The sequence below is a fragment of the Hermetia illucens genome, chromosome 2, assembly GCF_905115235.1.
Source record: "Hermetia illucens chromosome 2, iHerIll2.2.curated.20191125, whole genome shotgun sequence".
Classification (NCBI taxonomy): domain Eukaryota; kingdom Metazoa; phylum Arthropoda; class Insecta; order Diptera; family Stratiomyidae; genus Hermetia; species Hermetia illucens.
Window position 1 is genome coordinate 23,167,108 of NC_051850.1, and position 20,524 is coordinate 23,187,631.

At 39.9% G+C, this 20,524-nt stretch overlaps 1 protein-coding gene across 1 annotated transcript in view; it reads right to left on the reverse strand.

Annotated features, from left to right (window-relative positions):
- Positions 1-307: 307 nt before the first annotated feature.
- LOC119648036 (protein sprouty) overlaps positions 308-20,524 on the reverse strand; it is a 99,209-nt gene continuing 78,992 nt past the window's right edge. Inside the window, exon 2 of the mRNA XM_038049462.1 lies at positions 308-3,419. Coding sequence (XP_037905390.1) covers positions 1,593-3,341 — 1,749 coding nt within the window. The 5' untranslated portion in view covers positions 3,342-3,419 and the 3' untranslated portion in view covers positions 308-1,592. The remainder of the gene's footprint in view (positions 3,420-20,524) is intronic.

Below are 20,524 nucleotides of genomic sequence, written 5' to 3' on the forward strand. Positions count from 1 at the left end.
AAAGTAATGTGACAAACGGTTCCAGGCTAGTTCTCTAACGATGAGAAGGTGTTTAGTTGGTAGTCCGACGACGTACCGAACCGGGAGTCCAACACTGTGTGCGTAAATGAATTCACCTATCCTACCCCCCAAAAAAAAAAATCAAAACAGCGCACCACATCGGGCCCCTCGAAGTGGCCATTGATACCTACCTACCTACTCCTGCAAGTCCACTAAACCAACCCCCCCTCAAAACTTCCAAATCTTCTTCAGTAGTCCATCCTGAAATATGCAAAGATAACACAAAAGTCTTGATTTTTTCAAAATTATTTTTTATTTTTTTTATATATTTATATTTAAGGATCTTCATTATTTATTGTTAAGGTTTGTTTGTTTTGCTTTTTCTATTCCTTTTTCTGATTAGAAACAATGTAAAAAACAAAAAAGAGATGAAGAGATACAAATAAATATATAAAAAATATAAATAAGGTTATTATTCGGTTTTCATTGTGTTTTTTTTTATATTAGTTTCACTTTTAACCACATAATAATTATGTATACATCGAAATTCTTTGTGTAGTTTTTCCATTTTTCTTAAGTTTTGCATTTGTAATTTACAAAAATACATTTGTTATCAACCTTCATCTCTTACAGTTTTGTGTTCTCTGGGGTGTTTCTGGAATCTCACTGTTCGTCGGGAATAATAACGCCCTTCGCGATCAACATAAGAACATTTAAAAACGGAACAAGAATACATTTATACATAAAAATAAAATAAATATTTTTTTTCAATATTTTATCTTTTTTATTATCTCTTTAAATCGTGTTGAATTTTCGATTCAGTTTCCTTTCTGTTGAACTTTCAACCATTTTCTTCCTTGCTCTTCCAGCTTACATTAAGGATTGTTTCTTTTTGTTAATTTTTATATATAGTTTGCTTGTAATAAAGTTTTGTTTCTACAGCGCATTGCATCTCATTACATTCAATTACATTTTCAGATATTCACATTTTTCCTCGTTTAAAAAATGAAAGAAAGAATGTCCTTTAAATGTTATTTATATAAACACTTACATGAATAAATTTTAGCTTCGAAATTGTTCAGGAGTTATCTAATCTTTTGAATTCCTATTTGTCCGTATCGTACACTTTTGGCTACTTTCCTGGGATTTAATTAAAAGTGGGCATTGGAACTGTACATGGAGACTGGAGTGATGGATGTGTTAGGGATAGGTGGAGCCTGGCGAGACCCCCAAGCGACAAGGATACACCTGGCCTCCCGGCTCGCTTGTTACAGAATATATAGCTTAATGCATTTTCTGAGTTAATGTTAAAATAATAATAAAATAAAATTAAAATAAAAACATTCTAATATTTAATAATTATCTGTTGCAGTCTTTGGTTACATTCGTAATTTTAAATTTCCATTTATTATTTATAATTATTTTATTACTATATGAATATACCTCAGATATTAAATATAGGTAAAATTATAACATTGAATGACAGATTTTCCATGATTTGTGCGCAGCAGTTTGCGTATCTTTCCATGTTTTTCTGGATAGTTTTCTTTAGTTTCCCCCTCTCTCTGGTTTGCATAATTTGAAAGTAATATTTAATATTCGGGACTTGAATCGAGCAGCCGCTTTTCCGGAGTGAGGTCGCTCGTTCGCATGATAGTGCGGCCGGTTCCACTGCCATGATGATGGCCGCTCCCAGTGATACCGCTACTACTATTAAGATGATGTCCTGTGACGCCTCCTGCTCCAGTTCGACCACTGTCGGCGGTTTTCGCTGCACTGATAGTGTTCGTCGTCGAAATGGGCGCCAGCATACTCGTCGAGCGGATTGAGGACTGACATCGGCAGCCGGGCCGGTAGTGTCGTGCGTAACACTTGGCGCAGAGGGCGACACACCCGCGCATGGGCCAGTAGCACCAGAGGCAGGGAAGGACAACGGAAAGTGCCCCAAGCCATCCCCATCGTGCCGCCCGTTTGTGTGGCAGACACGAACAAGGGTCATCTGCACAAGAGATAATATCTCCATCGTCGCCCTCCATTTCTTTGTCCTTCGCACAATGGTAGAACAGGGCCTTGACGCAGCACAAGCAGGAGGCGTAGTCAATGACCGCCTCAGCGGAACACAGGCACGTCTTGTTGCAGACCCATCGGGAAGGAAGCTTCCGGGGGCTCTGGCATTGCTCGCAGCGGCATCGGTTGCAGCGCGGGCAGGTGATCGAGTTCGGAGAATCGCCCCCAAGGGTGACACCAGTATGGTGCATGTCGGGGTCGTCGTGCAGCATTGAAGCGGGCATCGTGTCCTTTGAGAAGGACACGGGCTGCTTTGTGATGGCGGCAATGGGCAGCGCATTAGGTCGGACACCTGGCGAGGGTTGCTGTCGGGGCGTCTGTCCAGGAAGTAGTAACGTCGTCGACGTCGTCGTTTGGGTCGAGCCAAGCGACGTGGTCGTGCCACTGCTACCCTTATGGCTACTACTAATATTCGAATGTGATAAGGTCGAGGTTCCACTGATACCTCCACCCCCGCCGCCACCGCTCCCAACACTGGATAATGATATGTTTGCGGGGCTAATTGCATTGCTACTATGTTGATTATGACTCGGATGACTATGTTGCAACTGTTGCTGGCGCCGCTCGTTCTGCTGAATGAGCAGGAGGGCGTGCGGGGTCGTAACCTGACCGGGGGTGTGTCCGGCCGGGTGTTGGGCGCGTGGCGCCAGGTGGTGGTGCGACCGTAACGGTGTGTCGACATACTCGTTGGCGAGCCGCTCGCTTTCAGGCCGCGGCGCCGCCAGCGTGACAGGCGAAACGGGGGACTCGGCGCCGTGAACAAGATTCGAGGATATCGAGGGCAGCAGGGTGTTGCTGTTGTTGTTGTTCGTACCGAGGAGCGGTGGCAGCGGTCTCCGCCTCGTGAAACTATTTGTTGAAGTAATTGTTGTACTACTTAAACTACTATTACTAATATTATGTGCTTGTTGCTGATGTAATGGTATGAGTGGTGCTGTTATCGGTACAGGATGCACCGAAAGCACATCACTACTACTATGATTACTGTTGTTATTGTTGTTGATGTTGTTGTTTCTTATTAAACTAGAATTGTTGTTGCTACTTCTAATCGTAGTATTCACAACGTTGTTGTTGCCGTTGTTACTATTTGACTGATGATGCGTATGCGTATGAAGATGATTATTTGTACGTAAATGTGTTTGTTGACGTTGTTGTATTGGTGATAAGGGCGCGCTCATCATCGGCGGCTCAGGGGCCCGTGGACGATGTATTCCTGGTAATGATTTTGGGGGCCGGGGAGGCGCCAAAGGATCGCCGCCATTTTTGCGATCCATGTATTAATTTTAAGCCTAATGTCCTCGGAGCATCAGCCGGGGACCACCAAAATCCGTCATCCTTAAGCAAATCGCCTTCTGAAATGATAAGAAAAAATAAAAAAATTGATAAGAACGCATATTGTGATTTTTTTCTAAATTTATTGATAAATTAACAAAATTCATATAGTGGAGTCGGAATATTTTAGAGATCATTTTTTGTGTAAAACAAAACCTTATTAAAATCGGTTTACTGTCTGTCTGTTCGTCACGCGTATTTTTCTCGGCTGTAGCAACGATTGACACCAAATTTGGTGGAAAAGGTCTCGGTTAGAACTTTCCGAAGCTGGTCTTAGTTTTGACATTTGTGGAAAAGGCAGGGAGTTCGGGGGGTCGAAGCAGATCATTTATTTAACGAGGCCATTCTCAGTAACTGCTCAGCCGATAAATCTGAAAAAAATCAAGATGCTGCCACTATTTGGTGGCTAGGCTCCGAAATACCTTCCATGCCGATATCCCTTCAAATAAAGTTAATAATAGCATATTACTATAGTTTTCAGTAATTGGCTGCAGAACCCGCCTTAAGTTCATCCTAGCACCACGAAATGCAGGCTTGATCCTGCCAAGTTTGGTGGAAATCGCATTATTACTGACAAAGTTATAATAGGTCAAAATTGCTACTTCTTTGGAAATTCAACATTTTGAATGTCAATATCACCCGAAAATGGATGCTCTCACATAATATATACGTATATTAAGTGCTAAGAACTAATGAGACAAATTCACAATCAAATATTTTTATCAAAGAAATAAACAAAATCTTTCATACCTGAAGCGTCCAGCTTCCGATTTCCCGACTTGTTTTTCTATTCTCTTGCTTTTTGCATCATTATTTTTTGTCGAATCAGTTAAAGTGATATAGCTCTGCTGAAAAAGGGAAGCACTGGCTTAATTTACGAAATTGGAAGAAACTGGTTCCCAAAATGAAGCTTTGGAAAAGACAGCAACTGCTTCCCGAAATGAAATAACCGAAGAAGTGGATAACTGGTTACCGAAATGTTATATCCCAAGAAGAAAACGACTGGTTCTTTAATTAAAATATAACTGAACAGAACCCCAACTGGTTACCGAAGAGATGGACAACTGATTCCCGAAATGTAATTACTGAAGAGGGTAATAACTGGCTCCCGGAAAATAATTTTAGCTCTGAAACTTTCGCCAGAATGTGTTAAATTTTTCTTGTTTTATTTTTGAAATAAAGATTAAGAAATATTTTAGAAGCAATCAAGAAATGCGTTTTCAATTACATCCTCCCTGACCTCCTTGACTAGCCAAAAACCTGCGAGATTAACAACTACTCAAAAGCAAAACTTGTAAACTACCTCGTCCTTTTCATTAACTTACTTGATAAGAAATTTTCATTGAAATATGAATTGAATCCTTTCTGGGACACTTGGGAGATATACTTGGAAAGCAGAGAGGTAAGTAGCGGTTTAGTGAGAACTTATCGACCGATTTCTGAAGTCCAATTATACCCAGCAGCATCGTACCTATCATAAAGTAAACCCTAAACCTAATGACCGAAACCATTGGATCCAATATGTTACTGAATGGTTCGCTTCGACAGTTTTTCAGCGTTTTCCAATGAGTCCAATTTTCCCTTCTTTCTTCAAAGTTGCGCTATTTACCATGATGTCCTCATGAACTTTTAAAGGACAAAAATGTCGCTGATATCGTAGCCCAACTGATACTAGGCTTGGATTACCATAGGGGTTTGAAATTTGACCATCAATAAATTTTACGGTCTTTAGAAGAATTTCCGATTAATTGTTTTTGGAAGTATCCTTTCATTATTAATATATGTTAAGGCTTAAGTTCTATCATGATGAGCTCCGAACTGGTTTGTGATCAGTGTGCCATCTGGTGCAGAGGCAAAGGGAAATCTTTGCAGAGTAATCTGCGGAAATACATTTGCTACTTGGTACTCCCCTTATGACAGCCGTTGTGCTACAAGAAGTACAACGGAAAGATAACACTTGAAGAGTTTATCCGTACTTCTTCAGACAGTTTTCAACTGAAACTCCATGTATTTCTTAATCATGAGATACATTTTGTATGTGATTATCTGCCCCTTAGCACGAACCCTCACCGGAAGTTATCTGGCACCGTGGAAACCAGGATGGCCTCTGAGAGCATATGCTCCAAGGAGTTTCTGGACGATGTGCTGTTGGGCCCGGTTATTTGTGGTTAATCCCCTTGTGGGAATTTCATGCTGCCATATGTCAACCGGGCTCCGCGCTTCGGACAGTATTTACGTCTAGAAGTTATGATAAGACAGTGCATTTTTACAGTAATTCATCGAGTATTAAACACAACTCTGGTTTAAAAAAGCTACGATGCACTTACTATACTCAATGATGAAAAATTCGATACTCAACTGTTCAACTTCTCTAATTTTTTTACCCTAAACCTAAACCTTAAACTCGGCCGTGGGGGTCAGCAAATATCGATATTTGTCTACACCCGGGCACCCGGAAGAAGGGAACAAGTTGTTCCCGAAATATCGATATTTGCTTAATAAAATAATCACTACTAGCGACGGAGACGGTATTACTTTTTAATTCCTTAAACCTTTTAATTGTTTAATTTGGAACCTTTGAACCAAATCTGTATTGTCGGTTTTGTAACAAGTTGATTAGTATAGGTAGGTTGTTACCTTCACCAACAAGAAAAATACTTGATTAGTAAAATCTGAGAGGTAATATCTGATAAGATTAACATAGGCTGGTAACTACAGGGTAGGCCATTTAATTTTGGCCCAACTGGTAACCCTGTAACTTTCGGCAGGAATGTCAGATTGACTAATGACAATTTATAACATGCAATAGTACACTCCAATAGAACGCGCTGAAATAATTCAGCTTTACATTCAAAATAAGCTCTCAATTTTGTTAACTCAACGTGCATTTCATAAGAAAAAATAAAGTGAAAAGTGCTCCATCTAAAAGCACTTTGCAGCGTTTATTTTATTAACCACGGTAGTCTCAACAATACCAGTCACGCATCCAGACAGCGTACAAGATGTTCCGATGAAAATATTGAAACCGTACGAGCCAGTGTTGAGGAGACTCTGAGAGCATGGAGTTATCGTCGTTCCCAGGAGTTAGGCGTTGCAAGAACCACACTCGGGCACATAATTCGTCTTGATTTAAAAATGTTTCCGTAAGAAATTCAATTGGCACAAAAATTAAACCCAGCTGATTATCCGAAACGCCTCGATTACGCCAAATGGGTCGTCAAAATTGTTCGCAATGAACCAAACTTTTGACGAAAAATCATCATGTCAGGCGAGGCCCATTTTCAGTTAAATCGAGGCGTAAATAAGCGAAACTGTCGCTTCTACGCTACCGAAAATCCTCAATTAATTGAAGAGCAGCCTTTCTTCGATCAAAAAGTGACTGTGTGATGCGGTGTTTGTGCGGAAAGGTCATTGGACCGTTATTTTTCGAAAATGACGAAGGGGCCTCTGTTACCATCAATGGTGACCGTTATCGGGTCATGATTCGTGATTTTGTCATGCCCATCATCGAAGAAAATGACATGAAAAGGTTTCACCAGGACGGAACAACTTTCCACACTTCACGCGTTACAATCTACTTTTTGAACCCATTGTTCCCCGGAAGGTTGATATCCATGGAAAATCACCATTTCCATGGCCACCGAGATCAGCTGATTTGACGCCACCAGACTTTTTTCTGTGGGGCTATCTCAAATGCAAGGTATACATCAACAATCTAAGGACTCTAGCTCAACTCAAAAACAACATTCGACGCGAAATAGCCGGCATATTGGCCAAAAAACGATGGAAAACGCTAAAAAAGGAGAACATTTGGCCATCAAGGTTAAAGACAAACATTTGGAAGATATCATTTTCAAAAAATATCTGGAACAAATCTTCTTGAACTATTCAAGATTACGGCGGTCTGTACGGGGCACTGGCCCATAGGGGACCATGCCGCTAGGCTCGGCTTACCCTACAACTCGCATTGCCGAAGCTGCGGGGAAGGAAGGGAAACCCTCATGCACTTTCTCTGCGATTGCCCGGCTATGGCTCGAGTCAGGCTGCGGGCACTGGGTAAACCATTCTTTGGGGACCTCAGTGAGATTTCTAGTTACAGGGTCGGAGAGCTGCTTTCCTTCGTGAATGCTACGGGCTGGCTCTGAAGATCCGAGCCAGCTGGACTCCGCTTCCCTGTTCCTATAACAACAGTCACGGTCTTAGGAGTTTGTGGTATCAAAACGGCGCACCAAAGCGCTAATTGGGCTCCTCGGAGCGGCCACTGATACCTACCCTACCCTTCTTGAACTAAAATAAATGATTTTTAAAATGAACAGCAAAAAAACATGTTTTCTTCATGTTTTTTTCCATAAACACATTAAATTAAATTAAATAACATCCAGACTTTTGTTAAACTTTGCACGAAAGGGAAACGAAAGTATGTCAAGGGGCGATATGTAATTCGACGACTCTCTAGTATAACAAACCTATTAAAAGCCTGAGTGGTGCGGATCTACGGTTTCCCCCTTTTTAAAAAAAGACCCTTTAGTGAGGCCGGTTATGTTGAGGTTGGACCCCTTCAGAAGTTTCGTATTAACTACGGTTGATATCTCAAATCGCGAGGAAATCTCTTCGAGCTCAGGAAGAGTTGTGCAAAATATTAAAAATACTCACTTGTAAGATGAGAGAGGGGGTTACTAATTGGGCGGCGATTTATTGCCTTTCCTAGCTTCCCTAAAGGTTTAGAAGACCAGTCTTCTAAATATGTATATACAGTGTCTGAACACTGGCTTGATCACGATAAATTCCACGCACCCTAAGAAGCATGGTTTCACTGGGCCATTATCATAGCAACGCCCAGATAATTGCTTGATGGCGATGAATTCGCCGCACTTGCAGGAAGGCACGGTCTCACTGGACAATTATCACTGAATTGCTCTCGCTAGGCACGATTTCAGTAACCAGGAAGTGACAGGAGAATTTCAAAAGTAGCCGGAAGCAACTTTTGGCAGAGTCGGTGAGGGTTCACGGCTGACATACACAACAGCAGAATCCATTTTATCGTCAGGCGTCAATGGTATATTCGAGGTGAGATATGTTTTGTACTAGAGCATGGAGTCGTGCGAAAGGTGAGGAGTGGGAACGTCCCGCATACAGTAAGTTACATACTGTTACATTCGATGTAAGGGCAGCATACATGCAAAAGAGGGGTGTAAAATTTTTTTCACCAAATATAATCATGTGGGGTATCACATGAAAGGTCTCGGTTAGTACTTTCCAAAGATGGTCTTAGTTTTGACATTTGTTGGAAAGACGGGGATTTCCGGGTGTTGAAAGTGATCATTTATTTAACGGGGCCATTCTCAGAAACAGCTCAACCGAAAAATCTGGAAAAAATCAAGAGGCTGCCACTATATGGTGACTCAGCTCCGAAATACCCTCCATACCGATATACTTTCAAATAAAGTTAATAATAGTATATATATAACCACGGAAGAAAACTATAAGCCTAGGCGACTACCATATCTAAAATATTAACGATTGTTTATTACTAGGAGGAGGAATGCAAAGGAAATTAAAGATGGTAAAATGCATCGTAGCGAATCTATACACAAAGCGTATTATTAAGATCTTTTTCAAAATGAAGTCAAGAAGAGTACGCCGAAACAAAGTTACCCTTAGAATACAAGCTCCCGAAAAAATACCTCTAGATTAAAAGCTGTGCGGATAATTTTGAGGTTCCTATAAAAAGCATGGACTGAAGTATACATTACAACGATAAGTTGCTTTGACGGCCCGCCAGCAAGCTAAAACATAAAGGAAACGTCCACCAGATAAAACATAAGGGAACCGAGGAGGCCTTAAGAAGACTCCCTTTATGCCAGACAGCAAAACAAAAATTAGTTTTCGCCAACTAGGAAATATAATCGCAAAATCGAGTCGAGAGAAGGGGAACGCTCTGTATATCAATCCCCATTTAGGTGTTCTCTCACCAACGATGGAAGAATAGACAGGGTCCTTAGAGCCAATCGGATTGATGTGTGACCATATCGAACGAGAAAAGATTGCTTCCCTGAAAGTTTAATGCACGAAGCAAACCATTTGTCGCAAATACTTCAGATTTTCAGAATCTAATAGAGCAGAGTCGGCAGACTGCTGTCGGAGCATCATCACCACAGATGTTGGCCGGGCGCGGATCGCTGTCTTTTTAGTAGTTCGTGAGCAACCTATGACTGTCAAATAAAAACCGACACAAGGAGAATAATTTGGTTTCACTGGGGGAGTACCCTAGTGATAATAGAGCGTCTATCCATCTACCTCTGCTCCGGATGGAAACTCGGGAAATTTTTTAACCTCCCTAAAATCCTTCAGCATTTTTAATGAAACGGAGGTATATTACTGGAAACCCTCAATATATTTTTTATATTTGGATTGTTTGATTTGCAGTTTGGAAATGAAGTTTGTGTTCCTGTTATTGAGTTATTCGCAAGGATTTCTTCAATATCTATTCGAAGTGCCTTTTTCACCTTCCCGTCCTTGGTATTCTCAATTGCTTCAAAACTCCGACAACCAATCAGTTACAAATCAAATCACATACCAAACTTCCCTCAAAAATCTGGTCCTCTCAGGATGCTCCGATTAGCTGAAAATATCTTCTACTTTATTTGTTGTTGTTCTAATCGTGATATATGTACCACTAAAACATAACTCAGTGTCCCAAGCAGAAATTCCAGTGATTTCCAACGGAAGCTTCTGGCATTAAAATATTATAGAAAGGCACTCAGCTACCTTATCTATGCTCAAAAGCATTTCAATCAGATAACGATATCTAAATGCCAAATAAATTAAACTAATTATGTATTTCTAATAAAAACTTCCAATTTAAAGTCAAGAATCGATTCCCTAGAAATTCTCTTTCCATCAATCTTCATTATCATTATCGTTATCGCAGCTATACACACAGTTCAGGCCGTGGTCGTGTCATCGACTTGCCTACATATACGCATACCATCATATAGGAATACTATGTTTGTCGCAATGGAGTAATGTTTTGAATTCAAAAACCTGTCTGCCGAGATCAATCATGATAGTATGGCGAGTGGTTGTACGTGTATTGTGAAAAGATACGTTTCCTCCATAGCAGATTTTCACAGTCACACATATTATCAGTTCCCTGTACAATGTGCTCTTCACATGGATTATGTACAAAGTAATCACGGGAAACCAATGCCTCTCCTTTCTTTCTAAGGTTTTTTTTTGACAAGTTCTTTGAATGGTTTGAATACAAGACTTCGGCAGCTGCACTAACAATGACAAACGTTTTTTTTTCTCTGAGTTGTTTGAATTTTGCTGAATTGAAGCAAAAACGTAACGAAAATTGAGAGAGTAAAGAATGTGTTCCGCTTTTGGGATGGAACCATTCATCGTCGGGGTTCCAGGAAAAAATAGTTTGTTTTTCCAAAATTTTTGGCTTGAAAAACTGAACAGGCGACAGTAATAGGGAGGCTTCGGTAAATCCACTTGGATGAAGTTAAAATATCATCGGAGAGTTCCTACATCTAAAGTGGTATTACTGAGATTACCATATTTGGTAATCAATTCTAACCCATTGAAATTCTGGGAGTTCTGAATGACCTTCCGCGAAGTGGAATCTGAATCAATGGTTTTATAATTCAAGACAACCCTTTGGGGCATAGAGGTCCAAGTTCACATGAGATCTAAATATTGGAGATATTCTGAAGGGATACTTGTCGAATCAACCAGTGAATCACCAAATTGATCTTTATCCAATAATGACCGTAGAGAGAAAATGCACGCCCACTCTTTTCTTTACTGAAATTTCTACTGCGATCCCCCGAGTAAACTCTATATAGCTTTCGAAGTAGTTAAGGTTCAATGGAGATAAAACTAAACCCATTACCGAAGCTAGGAAAAGGGCACCAAATCGGCAAAATGTGAAGATAAGAGAATTAACTCTGGAAAATGTCGAAACTTTTGAATCTTTTGGAGCGCTTCCAGTAAACGGCGCCCACGAAAAGAAGGACCAGTGATGAATCATACCTGCACGCAAATCGTACCATCGATTTGTTTCAATAATAAGGTTAAAGAAAGGATACTGGTTGTGTAACTTTGGTTAACCTGCGATCCAAACACAGGTTTTGACATGAGGATTGAAAAAAGCAATGGAGATATTTGATCGACATCAGACTAGTAAACCTATTACAATATAAGTTTGGTGAGTTTTGCGACGATCAATCAATCCTCAGAAAAGTGCACAAACCGCAATCGGTAGAAAAATCCTTTTTCCTTTTTTGGGTGGAAGTAAAAGTAGGAACCAATAATTGTCATTTATAAATGTCGAAGTTTGGATTAGTGAAACAACGTGTCGGGAGCTTAGAGACTTTAAAGACGATGAGTTCGACGTGGAATGCAAGGATTGCTGTAGAGTTCTAAACTCGCTTGAAAATCCAGCGGGAAAGACGAAGGGTACCACTAAAAAAAAGGCATAGAGTTGCTAATGCGTGAATGATATAAACAGTATTGTTTCTGTGATGTTAGTTGGTGTTTGTCAAATCACCTACTCCAGAGCTACATTCAAAAGCACTGTTTAGGCTAAAGAGCACTTTTAGGTTATTTCAATCATTATTCTTGAATGTATAACCAAAGGTCCTCAATAGAACCATGTCAGGTGTTTGTATTTATTTTGGTAACAGGGGAGTATACAGTGTAGACCCTTTGTTTTAGGATCATTCGTTTAATAAGAACAAAAAGTCGCCAGATTATGTGAGAAGTATTTTTGATGATGATGAAAATGAACCCTCTGATGAACATTCGTCGAGTGATGAAGAGGATATAATGATGACAGATAGTGAAGCTTCATACGAAATTGAAGGGGAGTCTTCTGATGATGAGGATGAAACGGAATATACTTCGAAAAATGTGAAAGGTAAGAATGGCCATAAGTGGTCACTATTACCACCTGAACGATCCAGAACACAGGCTCGCAATCTTATCAAAAATACCAAAAGCCAAGACGACTTTGAATGTTTCATCCAAACTCAGTTTTCTAAGCTTGCTTATTGACCAAACCGTAATTGAAAAAAATGTTGAGTACACAAACATTAAAATGGGTATTCGGGCTGCAAAGCATTCTGGCCAACGATTCGTTCATGTAACTGATGAAATTGAAATAAAGGCCCTCTTTGGAATATTGTCCTTAGGGGAAATGAAGAAGGATTGTCATCTGAGCACTGAAGAAATGTGGTCAGGGTGCTCTGAATATAGACTTGTTATTAGCGAAATGCGATTCGAATTTTTGGTTGTTTGTTTGTGATTTGATGACAGAAATATACGTGACAGGTCTGACAAGTTTGCATCCATTTGCGCCTTGTGGTCTGTTTTTATTGATAACTGTCGCAAAAACTACACCCCTCACATGTATTTGACAATTGACGAACAACTTCTTGGTTGTGGAGGGAAATGTCCTTTCAGGGTGTATATAGCCTTTAAATCTGACAAATACGGCCTCGAAATTGTAACAATGTGCGAACGCTAGAACGTTCTACACGATTGATGCCATTCCATACATTGGTAAGGAGAATCACAGCACAACGAATGGTCTTCCTTCATACTTCTTCTTTTTCTTTTTCTTCAGCCTTTGTCCCGTTCACAAGCGGGGTCGGCTCGTCGTGATCAGCTTCGTCATTTGGCTCTATCGAATGCCTGATCTGGCTGCAATCTCGAGGCTTTTAAATCCCCATCTAGCGTATCAAGCCACCGTTGTTTAGGTCTGCCTTTTGGTCGTTTACCATCGACTTCATACTATGTATATTCAAAATACGCTGCTTCACTAAATTAACATAGCTTGATTATGAATTTCAGCTTCTGGGAAGTGGGGTTTTATAATTCAAGTAGTTCTTGGGGCATAGAGGTCCAAGATCACATCAGAATGGAATATTTGAGATATTCAGAACCAAATTTATTTTTATCGATTAAGGCCCAGACCATAGAGAGAAAATTCAGCCCTTGGTGAAAATTATTCGGACCCTCTATTATCCCTTTCTTCCTTTAAAAAATTCGAGGCTGGGGGACCCCTCCCCTTTTCAAGCTTCTTTGGAATTGCATTACAATCCTTATCTTCCACGTCGAAATCATCGTTTTTGAAGTCTCTAGGCCAATCCCGATGCGTGGTTTCACTAGCCCCAACTTCGGCTTAATTTCTTTATAAAAGGTTATTATTTGTAGAAACTTTATTTCGTGCAAAAAAAGGAGGAGGGGTCAATTCTTGTATTATTCAATTGATAAGTCACCAACTTCTGTTGTAATGGTTTTGCAAGTCTGATGTCAATCAGATAGGCCAAAACCTATATTTTCCATCGCAGACTAGCCTAACTTACTCATTGGGTATACTTTCCCTTGTGTTATTATTGCAAGAAATAGATAGTACGATTTGTTCCCTGGTAGGATGCGTCATTTTTCCGAAGTTGATTAATTGCTAAAGCACTAGTTTTATCTCGTTAATGTCTTTTCCTAGCTTGTGTTGCGCATTTAGTTTTATTTCCATTGAAGTTTAACCCGATCTCTTAGTCTCATCGAAAACTGAGATCGTGTCGTTATACCCCAAAAAGGAGGAGACATACCTCTGCTACTGCCTGGATAACATAAGTAGTAACGTTCCTGTGATGCTAGTTAGGGCTTTCCTAACGGCCTACTCATTAAAGAGCATACAGGCATGAGGTCGACCAATATCGGAGTCATGTAATTCCTACCGGTATTCAAGTAAAACTATCTCGACATCAGAGAAAGGGCGATCATGTTTCCAGACCATTCCTAAAGTATGACCAAAAGTCTTTGATAGGATTATGTCAGGTGTTTGAATTTGTTTCACCAACATGAGGGAGCAATTTTACCAGAGGTAATTGTACGATCTCAGCTTGTACATTTCCCGAAAAAGAGAATGGTACAGCGTTCATCGACGGGTCCATACCGGATCCCGCAAAGCACTTCTACCAAGATTATGTCCTTCAAGCTTGTGGTCTGCATTCAGGGAATAAACGGTCTTGACAGTTGAATTTTTTTCTTCGTGAGAAACGGCGGGCATAAAAATTAGTGGGGGTGAAACCAGCTACTTCTTTTTTGATAGTAGTAATCATATCTATAGACAGCATTAAACGCGCAGTCCATATTTAGCTCTCTGGCTTTTTCGGACACCTTGAAATACTTTTGCCTCCAGAAGTAAGACGAAGACAAAGCACGGTAAAGTGTCACGAATTTATTGGTGATCATCGTTCTGGCCATCCTTGGACGATAGCAACACCGGATAATAACGAAATAATGTAAATGTGATTAAACGGATTATTACTGGTAGTGAATCCTGGGTTTATGGTTAAGATCCCGAAATAAAACAGCGCTCTTCAGAGTGAAAGCTTTCATCTGAATCACGGCCGAATAAAATGCGTCTGAATTAGGATAATGTCATATCAATGTTGATTTTTTTTATTTTAAACATATTGTGCATCACGAATCTGCACCGAGATGCCCTATGATTAATAAAGAATGTTACATTGAAATTCCGAAATCTTTGCGTCATACGATGAGAAGAAAACGACTGCATTTTTAATCAAACGGTGATTGGATTCTCCACCATAATAATGCCCTAGCGCACTCATCCAATTTTGTGCAGCAATTTTTAACTCAACAAAATATCATTCTGCTTCGCTAACTTGGGTACAGTCCCTAAATAGCGCCTGAAATTTTTGGTTGTCCTCTTTTAAAAAAAAATTGATCAAATAGACGACTGAAGCTGATGCGTCGAAGGCACTTAAGTCTACTCCAAAAATCGAATCTTGGAACTGGCGCTGAAAGAGAATACACAACTGGGAACTGTCATTCGATCAAACGGGGACTACTTTAAAGAATGTCACCAAGCCGATGACGTAGAATAACGTTAGTGCAGAAATATGAAGACAGGCTGGTTACTTTGAGGCCAGATCACGTAATGAAGCCTAACTTCTTCATTTCTTCAACCTACATTTGTATCTATATGTAAATTCAAGTAAACCAATATAGTTCACCTGTTCACTCCTTTGTGGAGTATAGAGCATCCACAGAGGCTCGGGTTTCAATGACACTCTGCTTCAGTTTCATTAACATCTCACATGATGTTGTGCAAGTGACAAACCACAACACAATACAAACTTCCAAGATAACCAGGATTCGATCCCGGGGTACCGAAATCGAGAGGCTGGTGCTCAACTATCTCACTCACCAATACCAGTACCAATAAACAAGTACTTTTAGAAATTATGGCAGTGAACTTCCCTGGTAGGATCAGCTCCACGGTGAGTTTAGCCCCTCCCCCACTCTCCCATCATGGAAATCTCAACGAAAGGTTTTTCTTGTCAGATCTGCAAAGTGTCGATGCGGTGCAATCATCTAGACAAGTTAATTCCATTGGCTATTTAATCAGCTCGAACCCACTTGTGTTGAATACCAGTATTTCATGAGTCTGTCATAAGTCAATCCATTAAAAATTGATTGTTGAAAAACTGATAGACTGATGTGTTAGTATAAACAAGACGACAAAAAAAAAGATTGTTTGTCGCATGGATTTAAACATCCGAAACATTCGGAAATCATGTTTGATTAACAACACAATGAGAACAGCATTCCACTTGGTCCAGCCAGACTGACCGATGTCATAAAACTACCCAAGACGATCAGTTTGCCATAATTTTGCCATTCAAGACTGACCCCAGACTAATGAAATACTAACCGTGTACGATCGGCCTAAAAGTCGAGCTAATAAACACATGCTAAAGCCAGCCTTACACGATCATTATTTCATCAGTCTAATATAAGTCAAAACATCAAAAATAGACTGATGTGCTGACGTATTAAGTGTAAACAAGACGACAAAGACCACTTTTGCCGCATGCATTTAAAAATCCGAACCATTCGGAAGTCATGTTTCAATTAATAACATAATGACAACTGGACTACACTCATCAGTCCAGCTAGTCTGACAGATTTTATTTAGAAATTCCGATTTTCATCAATCCATCAGTCACTACCATAAAAATACACTAGACCATCAGTTTGCCATAATTTTGTCATTCTAATTAGACGCCAGACTAATGAAATACTAATCATCTAAGGTTAGCCTAAGTGGTAGGTAAGACTACTTGCTTTAATTTGATATTGACATTCTACATATGATGTTTTAGGGTTTAGCAAATTTACGCGAAACAGACAACTTTGATCTGCTATAACTTCGTCAATAATAGTAGGATTTCAACCAAACTTTTCAATATGGGTTTCCACATCAATTTTATGACTTTATTTGAACAAATATCGGAATGGATAACATTTTGAGGCCTAACTGTCATATAACGTATAGGGTCGTTCGTCTAGTTCTAGACAAAAGGATTTTACATATTTTTTGAGTTATTCGAAAGAGAGTTTGTCAATCTACAAGACAAGTTTTCCCGGAATTAATTTTTGTTGATTTACGGATCAATAAAGGGTTGACACTGCACTTGAAAAAAAATGAGTATTTTCGATAATGTCTTCTTCTCTTTGCTTTCCATCAAGGCGGTAAAGCCACGGAAACCATTTGAGAAATTTTTGGCGTGTACAAGAACTGTGCCTAATAAACTGCTTGAAATTGGTTTACAAAGCTTAAGAATGGGAATTTTGACCTGAAGGATGCTGTTAGATCTGGGTGTTCCGTTGAATTCGGTGAAGAGGGAAACACCTCATTCATGAAGATGCTCGACAAGGGACAAGGAAATTGGCACAGCGGATGCAATGCAGTAATTGAACAGAATAGGAACACTTTCAGATTTAAATCTTTTTATCGCATCATCACTGTTAACGAAAAATGGTATCTGAACGTCAACAGGAAAAGCGCAAAGAATGGTTAAACTCAAAGACTTAAGCAACAACACAAACAGAACAAGAAGGTCATAATCCACTACGAACTATTCCATCGGATCCAAGCAGTGAATGTGAAGCCTTATATTCAGCAAATGCAACGACTATACGAGGCTCTGCTGCAAAAACCGGCCTCATCAGCGCCATGGGATCATTCTTCAACTAGACAATGCCCGTCCTTATACCGCCAGCATAATCAAAGAAGCAGTAACTTCTTCGAGTCGAGACTAGGCAGTTTTTACCATTGACGCATTCAAAAGCTTATTTAGCGATTTGCGCAAGTCATAAATAGTGACGAAGAATATAGAGTGGACCAACCACCCCCCCCTTTGCATCTGATGTCAAAACTAAGTCTGCTTCAAAAAGTAATAATCGAAACCTTTCATTTGATACCCCGCATAGCTATATTCGATGAAAATATTTTTACACCTCCCTCTTTTTACTCACCCCCTTTTACATATTTTACAAATCTCTTGTCAATGGGTGTAACAGTTGCTGAAAAAGGTGAGTTTCACACTGGAAGGATGCGCTCTTTACATACAAATGTGGTTTTCTCAGTGCGCCAATATAATATTTATTGATAAAATTTGAACCGCGGCTTGTCGGTCTAACCACTAAGCTCTCCAGACAAGCTAGATTAAGCAGCATCCCTCACTTCATCTGGCTTCACACCAATTTCTAAAACTAGTTTTACAATATCTTATCAAAGCGTGGATTATCTTACCAAATCGTAATCTCAACTTACCTGGAAAGAGAGAAAAAATTTTATTAATAGATTAAAGTTCACAAATATTGATAACTTAATTCTGCTTCCCAAAATAACTTTCCGGGTTTTTAAATCCCCGATTAACTAATAAACGACATAGACACATAGATACACATCTAGGTTCAATATATTGTATGATATCTATAAAAAGAAATTTAATTTCAATCAAATTTTCATCAGATTAAAAATGCATCGTAAAGTCAAATCTTTGCATAAATTTCATATAATTTTTATAAGATCCGAAAACAATGTCAATAATATGCATACAGACACATGTGCATTCAGATAACCATACAGGATAAGGTAGCAGCTTGACAGATTTCAGCATCACTTGAAAATTTTAGGGGTTTATAAATAAGCTTTTGTTTGCATGGATATTCTGTTGCTTCATCAGCTAATGACCGAGACAGATTTCAAATTTATCGGAAAACAATGCTAATTATACAAGAATATAATTTAAAGGTGAACTTGTTTTAAAATATGAAGTGTTGATGGACTTTTGCAATGTTTCCCCCTTCATTGATTAAATGATGTAAACTCTCGGACTGTTGACTCAATGGTGGACAAAATGAGTAAATCTGTCATCCTATTGACGTTGGGAGCTTGTTTTTTATGTCTGAAACTCAAAGTGGCTCTTAGATATCACAAGACGGACGACTTATTGAAAAACCACTAAATTTTTGATTGCTTGATTGTTGTTATCTGATTTTCCACTGAACCACTAGTCGTGCTATTTTTTAAATAAACCAAGCACTGATGTGATGTTAAATCTTTAAACAATTTATTTGAATTGCAACAGATAATAGTGATAATAAAATGGAAGACTAAATGAAATCCGGAAAGCTTAGTCTTGGCTAAAATCTTACTGGTTACAGATAGATTTCTGTGATGTTTAATATCAGATAACTTAGTTGTGAATGAGAATTGTGGTGGCTTGGGCCGCGAAACCTTACCAGGGCAGAAGAATTCCTGATTCATGTACTTTCAGCCGGATTATTAGGGGTGGGCCCCCTAGTGGGAGTTTCATGGGGGTTGAAGTGACGTCCAAGTGGACAAGAGACCATAGGGACTCAAACGTGAAATTGCGTTTCAACTCGGGAGCAATAGTCCCTAGTTCGGTGGGGATTTAGGCAAGTCTTGCATTCACCAGTATGAACGCTGAGCCACACATTCAGTATAGACTGGTATTGTTATCCTTCTCACAGCGGGGCTCCGATTGATTGATGTCACAAGGTCGGTCCATGTCTTAAGAAGGCCGTGGAGCTAGGTCTAAACGACGGGTACTCACGTAAAACCACCAAGACGTAAATGTCTCAAATATCGAACCTCCTTCCTGGTAAACTTGTTTTTTTTTTCAAATTTTCAGGGTCAAACCTGCGCGCCTCATACACCGAGCTACTTTAATTAAGAACAATAAATATTGATCTAGGCTTTCGACAGTGAGTAGTAAGCTGCCTAGAGATATTTCCAACTAAATACTCCCCCTATTATTAGAGAACTAATCCTTCGACACATTGCTTAGGACTAACTTTCCTGTTCTCCCGCCATAGGGAGCCTTCATATCAGAGAATTCCTTTCACGAAATGAAGTGGAGAGGAAGAAGAAACCTTTGCTATCCGATCCCCCTGCCGGTCGAGGTTCTTCTTCATGCGAATAAGAATTTGTTCAATCTGCCAAAATCCCTCGACGTCTCTCTGGCAATGTTCTCCGAAAGGAGCTCCCCTATATATGCATAAAGTTTCTGAGGAATCCCATCGCACCTACACAAGAAAAAATTGTAATCAGCGTCATTCGCCACCCCATCGTAGAACACACACTCACTCGCTTCCCAATCTGCTGCAAGTAACACAGAAAACTGTAGTGCCCGCTTAAAAGCGATATAGGGAAACAATCTCACCATATTTTCGGATCTGGTACGGACCTAAGTTGCCGATAAGCCGTCAATCCATTTGCTTCTTGACTCGTCTTCTCAAGAGACTTGCCACTCATTTAGCATATGTTGCCATTCTTCACGAGCAGTAACTTCCCATGAGTCCTCCCTTGCGCTTGTGGATGGTCTTGCGTACCTTAGCATGGAAGGCAACGGGGAACACTCTGCGGTAGTCAGATGATGCCGGAAAAGTTGCTCATCTTTGTACGCTTACGATACACCTCCCCCGGGGCAGACTGCGTTGCACTTATAAAAAGATGTCTCATATTAGAGGTAGGACCCCCGAAGTTTGCCATTAGCCAACTTAAGGCCAAAACTCTACCTACGACTAGATTTGCTGAGAAAGTTCACCTTCAAATCGAGCGTCAATTTAAGGTACTTAACCATTGGTTTTTACTCTATAATCAACTCTCCGATCGACACGAAACCCAGGGTCGAGATTCTCTCTTTAGTCTAAATGAGTACTTCGATTTCTTCCTACGTAAGGCGTTTCAATCAACATCTTAAGTCTGCTT